The sequence below is a fragment of the Pristis pectinata genome, chromosome 31 (genome assembly GCF_009764475.1).
Source record: "Pristis pectinata isolate sPriPec2 chromosome 31, sPriPec2.1.pri, whole genome shotgun sequence".
In the NCBI taxonomy this organism is placed as follows: Eukaryota; Metazoa; Chordata; class Chondrichthyes; order Rhinopristiformes; family Pristidae; genus Pristis; species Pristis pectinata.
The window spans coordinates 4,818,246-4,829,478 of NC_067435.1; the positions used below are offsets into that span (position 1 = coordinate 4,818,246).

Genomic DNA, 11,233 nt, shown 5'->3' on the forward strand with positions numbered 1-11,233 from the left:
AAATCTCAACAGCCTCCAGCCGTTATTGTGCAGTTTGAGAAATGCTGCCCTTTCTGAATAGACGTGTGATAATCACTATGACACAATGAATGACCTTTGAAAAGTGCGATCAGGAAACAGGCCTCATGTGAACAGATGTGCACCCAGAATGCAGATTTATAGAAACAACAAGACGACAATCAGAAGGCCACTAATTCCTGATTTCGACATGAAGGAAAGCTAAACTCACTTGATCCTAGGAACTTCAAGGGATCTTTTAAAAAAAAAAACGCAGGTATTTCAACATAATGGAACTTTGGTAGGTAACAAAGCAGACAGCTGCAGCTGATAGATGTTTTTGGCATGTAGCCCACCAAATGGCTCATCACACAGCAGCCAAATAGGAACCTCTAATAAACCAAGCAAGAGATGGGCACCTTTACCACCACTTCTCTTTTAATTTGGCACCAAACTTTGACAGAACAGAGGATGGCATGCAATACTGACTTAAGTTTCAACCTCTCATTCAACTAGCTGTGGAATGCCGCACCCAGAGGGGAAACAAAGTACACAGTGACTCTTAAAAGCACCATGAGCCTTTCTATGGAAATAGTCTCTTAAAGTTTACACCTCGATAAACTAAATAATTTGTAGCTGTGAACAACAAGTAGATAGGGTGGTAAAGACAGCGTACAGCATGCTGGAGTTCATTGGTCAGGGTTCTGAGTTTAAAAACTCATAACTTTATAGTCGGGAATCGTTGCAGCTGTATAAAACTTTGGTTAGGCCACACTTGGAGTATTGTGTTTAATTCTGGTTGCTGCATTACGAGGAGAATGTGGAGGCTTCGGAGAGTGTGCAAAAAAAGGTTCACCTGGATTAGAGAGGATTGGTTATAAGGAGAGATTAGACAAGCATGGAGCACCAGAGGCTGAGGGATGACCCGATAGAAGTGTACAAAATTATGAGAGGCGCAGATAGAGTCCTTTTCCCTTGCTTGGAAATGTCAAACACCAGAAGGCATGGCAGATGCCTGGAATGTGCTGCAAGGGTTAGGTGGTGGAAGCAGATATGATAGCAACATTTAGGAGGCATTTAGAAAGAAATGTGAACAGGCAGGGAATGGAGGGATACAGACCACATGCAGGCTGATGTGCAGCTTAAATTGGCATCATGGTCAGCAGAGACATTGTGTGCCAAAGGGCCTGTTCTGTACTCCTATATGTAATAACAGGAAATGTTGCCCAACCTCTTGCACCATCAACTGCAATTGCTTACATTGAGTAGTCTAGGTTTGCAAGCTCAAACACACAAATAGAAGGTGCTGGAAACACTCAGCAGGGCAGGCAGCAACTGTAGTGGAAGAAAGACTTTCCCAGTTCTGATTAAAGGACATTATAAGATATCTTTATTAGTCACATGTACATCGAAACACACAGCGAAATGCATCTTTGCATAGAATGTTCTGGGGGCAGCCCGCAAGTGTCGCCACGCTTCCAGCACCAACATAGCATGCCCACAACTTTCTAACCCGTATGTCTTTGGAATGTGGGAGGAAACTGGAGCACTCGGAGGGAATCCACGCAGGCACAGGGAGAACGTACAAACTCCTTACAGACAGCGGCTGGAATTGAACCCGGGTCGCTGGCACTGTAATAGCGTTACGCTAACTACTACACTACCATGTTACATCTGTTCCTTTCTATAGATGCTGCCTGACCTGCTGAGTGTTCCCTGCATATTATTCCATTTCCGACTTCAGCATCTACAGTTTTTTTTTGCTTTTTGGTTATTGCTGCAAATTCAGTACTCTCTCACTCCAGGTCCAGAAATATCCAATGCACAGCTGGAATATTACTACAAACTATCAGGGCAGTAATCCAAGTACTTCCAAATCAGGCTTAGACTGCTGGTTCTCAATTCTGAAAATTGGGAGTGGGCCTGTAACGGCAACAATGTCACCTTTTAACTAACCCCAAATCGAACGTCTGTCTCCATATTCACTCCGTCACCAAGAAATCTATTTTTATCTCTGGAACATCACCCATTTCCATTCCTGTCTCAGCTTTTCTTCTGATATTGTGACCCAGGCTGATTCAACGCACAAGCTTGTGGTCATCTCTACACAAGCCAGCTCCAGTTCATTTTGACCCAACCCTCTCTCTCTTCCTCAAAACGCTATTAAACAATGTAATCCTTGTGGTCACAAGATACAAACTCTAACCACTCTTGCGGTAAAGAAGATTGTATCATCTCCCTATTGGATTTATTAGTGATGTTACATTTTGCAGCCCATAGTTGAGATCTCATCAGCAAGAAAACACCTCTACTTCCATTTCATCAAGCCCATCATAATCCTACAAAAGGCTGAACAGTTGCCTTCTGCAGATTCATGAGATTCTAACGAGACACATTATTTCATTCTTAGCTCTTCGCTGAAGGAAGAGTCTAAAAAATATTTTGAAACTGAAGAAGTCTTAAAAAAAAGACAATGAATCAGTTTGTTCAAACTAACCAACGCTGTTACTCATCAACTGGTCTTTTAGTTACACTTTCCAATCTCCCAGCACCAAAGTGGGGCCAAGAGTAAAACTCTGATGTGCATTCTTGCCCATACACCCAAAAATAGGATCGACTGCATTTGCTATATTCACTGATTCAAAATGTTAACTCTGCTACTCTCCGTATATGCTGCCTGACCTGCTAATTATTTTCTGCATATTCTGGTTTTATTTCAGATTTCAGCATCTGCAGTTTGATTAAAGTTGCAAGCCCAGCAGTGGTCTCAATAGAATTCCCTGAAAATTGATTTTAAACCCACACAATGTTACTTAAAGTGTAGCCAGGTTGGATGCCTTTCTGTCTGTGGGAGTAATGGACTACCAGCAAGCAACATCAAGACAAAGCCTGCCAATCCCCTTTCAATCCAAACTGAGAAACTGTACGTGCTCCTGGATTACTCCAAGAAATAATTTTTTTTCTGTTAAACTTTGGTTTCTGATTACCCAACTTTCCCAATGGACCACAAGGCTTGTATTGAATCCACAGTTCTATAGTTTGAAGAGTTAGATTAAGTAATGTTAATTCAGTTGCCACAGAAAATAGACCTTTACTTCAATTCCTTGCATATAATCCAATGACTGGTATTTTTAAAAAAATGCATCTTTTAACTTAATAAAAGACTCATAGCACCCTGAAGTGTTAACAGATAAATTTTGGCAACAACCCTCAAAAGGTCAGATTAACAAAATGATTAAAAGACTTAGATTTAAGGAGTTCCATATTCAAGGAGATTTAGAGATTTGAAGAATGGCCATCAGTGATGAAATGATTAGAGCAGGGAACTGGAGAGCAGAAAATGGAGGGTACAGTGAAAGAGGAGGCTGAGATGCTGAAGGGAAGAGTGGAAGATGAATTTTGAAAATAAAGAGAACTTAAGGAAGAGTAATTTTCAGAAGAGGGTTAATGCAGCCTAAAACAAGGTATGACAGATAAACAAATGACTTGAGCTTCAGAGCAACAATGTTGGCATAGTAACCCAACAGAACGATTACATACATGGACCAAAAACACCAGCTAGCTGAAGTTCACAGGAGCAATGAAGGAGAGCTTAACCAGATCAAGTTGTTGAATGTCAGTTATGAATAAATAGTAATCCAGTTAGAAGTGAGGATTCCACCATCGAACCCAACATTATCTCATGCCCCAAAAACAAACGTGGGCTATAAAGAAAAAAAGCCTCCAAATACAAGAAAAAAAGGAATGTTTTCCCCAGAAACCATGCCACAACTTTGGTTCCATGAGCAGGACTCCTTAGTTTGATTCCACGACCCATTTGAACACAAATTTAGAACATAGAACACTACAGCACAGTACAGGCCTTTCAGCCCATAATGTTGCGCTGACATTTTATCCTGCTCTAAGATCTATCTAACCCTTCCCTCCCACATAGATACATGAATGATAGAGAAATGGAGGGCTAAGAGTCTGTTAAATATCCCTAATGTATCTGCCCCCACAACCTCTGCAGGCAGTGCGTTCCACTCACCCACCACTCTGTGTAAAAAAAACCTTACTTCTGTCACCTCCCTTATACCTTCCTCCAATCACCTTAAAATTATGTCCCTTCGTGTTAGCCAATGTTGCCCTGGGAAAAAGTCTCTGACTGTCCACTCGATCTATGCCTCTTATCATCTTGTACACCTCTATCAAGTCACCTCTCATCCTCCTCCTCTCCAAAGAGAAAAGCCCTAGCTCACTCAACCTATCCTCATTAGACTTGCTCTCCAATCCAGGCAGCATCCCACTAAATCTCCTCTGCATCCTCTCCAAAGCTTCCACATCCTTCCTATAATGGGGCGACCAGAACGTATTAATGTGATGAACTGACCTGTACGAATGGCAAAGTTTTTCACTGTACCTCAGTACATGTGATAATGATTAGATCGATACCACAGTACTGCAAGCAATGTTATAGTTCTGAGCAGGGCACTTCCCTGTCAACCTGTGCCAATATTCTTCCCTCAGATTATGAAACAGATTACATAAAAGCAATACATTTTGAAGCAACGCATTAAAGGTCAAACGTGTTGAATGTTTCTGAAAAGGACGACTTGGAACGATGCAAATAACACATTTTCCTCTTTGAAAAGCCCACTTCCCGCGGCAGTATTCCTAGTGGAGAAACCCAGTGACATCTAAATCCCCAACCTGCAAATACTTGCTGATTAGAAAGAGCGAAGTATTCCACTTCCGACATTGGTAACTATTAACATAAACCTTTCCTTCAAAAGAAACTAGACAGAAAGGGAGCAACAAGGCAGCAGGAAATAACAATTAACTTTTCGGTACAAGATGCAGTTTCTGTCACTTCACACTCCTTCACACCCACATCACCCTCACACCTCACCATCGTATAATTTAATAACCAGATTAAATCTATTGAACAGAACACTGTCCCCAGAGTGTTTATCATCCAATGGTCCCTCAAGGAATGCAATTAACCTTGCATCACATAAGAATCCTCGTTACCCACATTTTCCAAGCCAAGGGAAGAAACACACACCTACCACCCAACAGCAGCAAAGATCCTCGGGTTCATGCCCTGTGAAGCACTTTGCGATACACAAAAGCAGTGAAAGGGACTTTATAAATGCAAAGCTCTTAGTTGTGCAAAACATGCATTAAATGAGAGATCAAGTCAAATTACCGTGATTAGAAGCATCACCAGGTTCACAGCAAGGACAACATTACATCAGATTAGGGAACAATTCCTTCCCCCCGCACCCCCCCAAAAGCTGTACATTAAAACATCAGTGTTTCAAATTAAGCTATGTACCTTCAGCTTGTCAAAGGGAGAGTACAAGAGCATTGCAACTTCCTTCACACCCACTCTCATTGTTACAAAGCTGTAACTTCACCCCTGAACCGCGAATTCAGGATGGATAGAATTGTCAGCACCCCCTTCACCCTCAAAGCCACAAATGCAATCAACCCAAATGCTGAACGAGTAATAATCCATCCCATCTAGACCATTGGGTGACATAAGGATATTTAAAGATCGTGAAAGGGTTTATTTGGGTACATGAAGAGATCTTTCCACTTTTGGCTGTGACCAGAACAATGGCTCATAAACCTAGCCAGGAGTTTGGGAGAAACCTTACCAGAAGTGGTATGTAGCAGAGACAAATAACAGACACATTTATGGGAAAATTAGATAAACACATGAGGGAGAAAAGAGTCAGAAAGTCAGACAAGAATCAGGTGGGAGGATTCAAGTGCAGCACGAGGTGGGCAGGTGGGTCTGTGCTGGATATTCTACGTTTTACCATGCAAGTGTGATTGCAGTGCACTAAAGCACAGCTTGCATGCGTCAAACAGAGTGAATTCATTCTGATTGAGAGTACTCGACTTCAAGAGCCAAAAATAATCAAAAAAAATAGACAACCAAGCTCAGTACAGGAGTTCTGGGACTGAATGCAGCACTATTAACTTTTGCCAACAAAGGCAAAATGTTAAAGACATTCTCCCCTCAATGGTCACAGTTACACTGCTTAAGGGTTCTCATGGTAGGTTCACATCAGGATCCATACAGAAGTGGCCAAATACCAAAGTTCAAACTGGCCTCAAAGATATAGCAACCAATGTACACTGTTAGCCTTGCCCTAGTTAACTATGGCTTAACATTCTCACCTTCTGAGTCTGTAGGTTTCATCAAGTTATAATGTTATACAGCACAAAAAACAAGCCCCTGGGTTTAATGAGTCTGTGCCAACCATCAGGAATCCATTTACACTATTTCTTTTAGATTCTCCCGATTCCATCAACTCCTCCTCCATCGATTCCACCATTTACCTGAACACCGAGGTCAGTTTACAGTGGCCAATTAACCTACACATCTCATTTTTGGGACGTGGGAGGAAACCAAAGCACCTGGGGGAAAACTCACGTGGAGTGGGAATGTGCAAACTCCACACAGGCAGCACCGGGTGTTGGGATTGCACCGGGGTTGCTGGAACTGCGAGGCAGCAGGTCTACCAGCTGCACCACTGCTTCAAACTCGTGCTGAGCACAAGTCAACCGAGGCAAGTGTTGTACGCAGGGTTATTTCTGTTGCTGTTTCCAAGATGGATGCAAAAGATCACAGGGCAGCACTTTGAAGTGGAGGGAAACTCTACTTCAAAATAGATCAAATTTTGATCTCTACACACCTACAAAGACATTGAAAAGCAGCAAACTGAAGATGCTAGGAATTACAGAATATGTTAGAAACACTCAGTGGGTCAGGCAATGTCTGTGGGGAGAAAAACAGTTAACACTTTAGGTTGACAGCTTTTCATCAGAATTGAGAAAAGGTAGAAATGAAAATGTTTTAAGTTGCGGGGGGGAGGGGGGGGGAAATGGAGAGAACAAAGGATGCTGGAAATACCTAACAAGTCAGGCAGCATCTGCAGAGAGAAAACACAGTTAACATCACAGGTTGATCACCTTTCATCAGAACCAGCTAGGAGAAGATGAAGTGCTGTTCCTTGTGCTTTGTTGGAACAGTGTTAGAGGCCAAAGACAGATCAGGGTGGCAGTGGAGTGATTAGGACAACAACTGGAAGGTCAACTTCACAGACTGACTGGAAATGTTCTTCAGTCAACCAATCTGGACTTGGTTCCTCCAAAACAAAGGAGACCCATCACAAGATCCGAAAATGGTAAGTGGAATTGGAAGTGTGAATTGCTGATTTGGGGAATAAGAGCAGAAGTGTGGGAAATGGAACTGATGCGACCGAGAGCTCTTTTGACAATAGTAGAGGGGAAACCATGTTGACATGGAAGGTGTTGTCATCATACAGATATGAAGGTGCCAGAGAAAGTGAGAAACCAGAATGGAGTCATTACAGGAAGCAGGACAGGACATGGTGTGGTCAAAACAAGCCTGGGAGTCAGCGGATTTGTAATCAATGCTTACCTTATAACAAAGAGACCACTGAGCCCATTAGATCCATGCCAGCTCTTGGGGGAACAATCCCATCAGTCCCATTCCTCTCCCACACACGGCCATCAGCTCCCCTTTTATTCTTTTTGCGATTAATCTACGCTAAGGGGTAACTTACAGATGTTTGGTTGGTAACTGAGCCCAAGATGGATTAGAGAAGTCAGGGTCGTGAAGAGTTAAGGCCAGAGCATGTGAAATCAAGAGCAGAGTTGGCAGCAAAGGTGGCGAACTATTTGACGCCTGAAAAGGAAGGCAAAAAAAAGTTCTCCAATTGAGGAAAGGGTTAGTGGTGGGACTCTGAGTCTGCTGACAACAATATCACACGGTTAGTAGTAAAAATGAATGCACTACACATTTATTGTCCTGACATTATTCAGAGACAGTTATTTTGAATTGGAAGACCCATCACCCAGGATATGCCCTCTTCCCGTTACTACCATCAGCGAGGAGGTACAGGAGCCTGACGATTTAGGAACAGCTTCTTCCCCTCTGCCATTAGATTTCTGAATAGTCCATGAACACTACTTACTTAGTCCTTTTTTTTGCACTATTTATTTTTGTAATTTATAGTAACTTCATGTCTTTGCACTGTACTGTTGCCGCAAAACAAATTTCACGACATATGTCTGATACAAATTTCACGACATAAACCTGATTCTGAAGCCCCCAACTTGCCTTTGCCAATTTCTCAGTTATGCAATAAATTTCTCCCAAAAAATTCAGCACTAGGTGCTGAGCTGTAGGAACATGCCCTATCAGGCTATTTGATCAGGAAAGGAGGCAATCTTTTCAGAGATTTGAAGAGTTCTGAATGATGCGCAGCATGTCACAAGTCTCTGAAATGGAATAATGCCAGGATTCCATCTGTTTTATGAATTATGAATACTGTTAAAACGTGATTAAAAATAGTACACAGGAATGTTACAGGATAGCATCAACTCAGTCTCAAAATTAGAAGGTGCTGTGATTATTGAAGCCTCTTTCTCAGTTTAGTTTCACCCAATGCAGTGGCAGCTTTGCAACCCAATCCCATATGTTTATTGCACATGAAATATGAATATTTACTGAATGAACCAGTGCCTTCAACACCCACAATTACAGTTGCAGCAACTCCTACAAGTGTGTTGAAAATAATCCAATAGACATTCACAAAAAAGGTAAAAAAAAGACTTAGAGGCAAATTGGAAAATGCTGAAGGCACTTCAAATAAAACACAAGGCAGATAGAGAAAAAAAATCTCGACTCACGACGAAGATACTGCAGGCAAACATTTGTGAAAATGAACAAGGGAACACAAGAAACAGGGGAGTCTATGAAATCAACAAGATCATGGCTGACTTGTCTCAAAATCGTTTTCCCACTGCATCCCCGTGTATCTCAATTCCTCCAACATCCAGAAACCTATTGATTCCCCTTTTGAATGGGGTCAATGGCCCATCCGGGGTGGAGAACTCCACATATTCACCATGCTTTGAGAGCTAAGACATGAATTTTGAGACTTGTGACCCTGGTTCCAGACTCTTTAGCCCAGGGAAGCATGCTCCCCACACATGCCCTGTGAGAATTGTGCGTGTGAGGATCCAAACCGAAAGAGCACAGACACAAGAGGCGAAGGAGTCCTGTAAAGAGCTCTCCAGGGAGGGAAAGAACAGAAACCACCTGAAGGGGAGAGAGCAGCGGAGAATGGGGAGGGAGGGGAGGTGGGTCACTTCCCACTCTCAAATGGAGCAGTGAGGGGAGGGGAGGGAAGGTGGGGGGGACGGGGAGGGGAGGGGGGGAAGGGGGGAGGGGGGGAAGGAGGGGAGGGGGGGGGAAGGAGGGGAGGGGGGAAGGGGAGGGGGGGAAGGGGAGGGGGGAAAGGGGAGGGGGGGAAGGAGGGGAGGGGGAAAGGGGAGGGGGGGAAGGAGGGAGGGGGGGAAGGAGGGGAGGGGGGGGAAGGAGGGGAGGGGGGGAAGGAGGGGAGGGGGGGGGGAAGGAGGGGAGGGGGGGGGAAGGAGGGGAGGGGGGGGAAGGGGGGAGGGGGGGAAGGAGGGGGGGGGGAAGGAGGGGAGGGGGGGAAGGGGAGGGGGGGAAGGGGAGGGGGGGAAGGGGAGGGGGGGAAGGGGAGGGGGGAAGGGAGGGAGGGGAGGGGGGAAGGGGGAGGGAGGGAAGGGGGAGGGAGGGGAGGGGGGAGGGAGGGGAGGGGGAAGGAGGGGAGGGCAGATACAGCCTGGAAGTAAATACCCAGGACCAGGCTCTAATCCAGAGTCCCGGGCCGGTACTGGGGGCCTCAGCTCCAGGAACACAAGGGCCACACCCGGCCCTCCGGGCCGCCCGCCCACCCACCCACCCACCCGGGATGGAGAAGGGGGAAATCCCAAGGCCTCGGCATCCCCACTCCCGGGAACAAGCAGTGGGGGGGGGGGGGGCGGGTGGGGGAAAGCTTCGGACTCTCCGCGGTCCCCGACCCCCGTTGGTGCCCCGGGGACCACCCCCGGCCGGGAATTGAGGCCGGGGCGCCGGGTGGCCCGTCACGCCGCGGGCCCGGGCCCTGGGCAGGCCCGAGCCTCGGCCGGGGCCTCGGCCGCTACTCACTGCTGTACAGGCTGATGAAGGCGTTGTCCTGCGTCGTCTTGATCTCCAGCTTGAGCGGCTGCTGGTCCGAGTGCCGCTGGATCTCGCCGTTCTGATCCCCGATCGACACCAGCCGCACGCCCGGGAACACCGTGGTGGCCATCTTAAAAAAAACCGAGTGTCTGTGAGCGGGCGCGCGCCTTTGTAGGAGGCGCGCTCCCGCCGCAGGAGGAGGCGCGCTCCCGCCACCAGGCGCTCGCCAGCCGCAACTCGTCCCTCGGCCGCCAGGTGGGGGCCGAGAGCCGGGCGCTGATATACCGGCAACGGCCACACGAGGAGCCCGAGAGCCGCGATTTGCAGTACTGGGGATGGCCACATGAGGCGCCCGAGAGCAGAATCCTGAAATGCTGGCAGCGGCCACATGGAATTGGTGTTGGTTTATTATTGTCACTTGTACCGAGGTACAGTGAAAAACTTGTCTTACAAACCGATCGTACAGGTCAATTCATTACACAGTGCAGTTACATTGAGTTAGTACAGAGTGCATTGAGGTAGTACAGGTAAAAAACAATAACAGTACAAAGTGTCACAGCAACAGAGAAAGTGCAGTGCAATAAGGTGCAAGGTCACAACAAGGTAGATCATGAGGTCAGAGTCCATCTCATTGTATAAGGCAACCGTTCAATAATCTTATCACAGTGGGGTAGAAGCTCCACTGTCTGGTGGGACGTGCCCTCAGGCTCCTCTATCTTCTACCTGGTGGAAGAGGAGAGAAGAGAGAATGTCCCAGGTGGGTGGGGTCTTTGATTATGCTGGCTGCTACACCAAGACGAGAGGTAAAGACAGCCCAAGGAGGGGAGGCTGGTGTCCGTGATCCGCTGGGCTGTTTCCACAACTCTCTGCAGCTTCTTGCGGTCTTGGGCAGAGCAGTTGCCGTACCAAGCCGTGATACATCCAGATAGGATGCTTTTTATGGTGCATCTGTAAAAGTTGGTGAAAGTCAAAGGGGACAAACCAAATTCCTTTAGCCTCCTGAGGAAGTAGAGGCGCTGGTGAGTTTTCTTGGCCGTGGCATCTATGTGATTTGACCAGAACAGGCTGTTGGTGATGTTCACTCCCAGGAACTTGAAGCTGTCAACCCTCTTGACCTCAGCACCATTGATGTAGACAGGTGCATGTACACTGCCCCCTTTCCTGAAGTCAATGACCAGCTCT

The 11,233-nt window shown here is 46.1% G+C and overlaps 1 protein-coding gene across 2 annotated transcripts in view; it reads right to left on the minus strand.

Annotated features, from left to right (window-relative positions):
- Positions 1-10,181, minus strand: part of carm1 (coactivator-associated arginine methyltransferase 1) — a 52,195-nt gene extending 42,014 nt beyond the window's left edge. For both annotated transcript variants that reach the window (XM_052041949.1, XM_052041948.1), the window contains exon 1: positions 10,040-10,181. In XM_052041949.1, the coding sequence (XP_051897909.1) occupies positions 10,040-10,181 (142 nt within the window). The remainder of the gene's footprint in view (positions 1-10,039) is intronic.
- Positions 10,182-11,233: the final 1,052 nt, after the last annotated feature.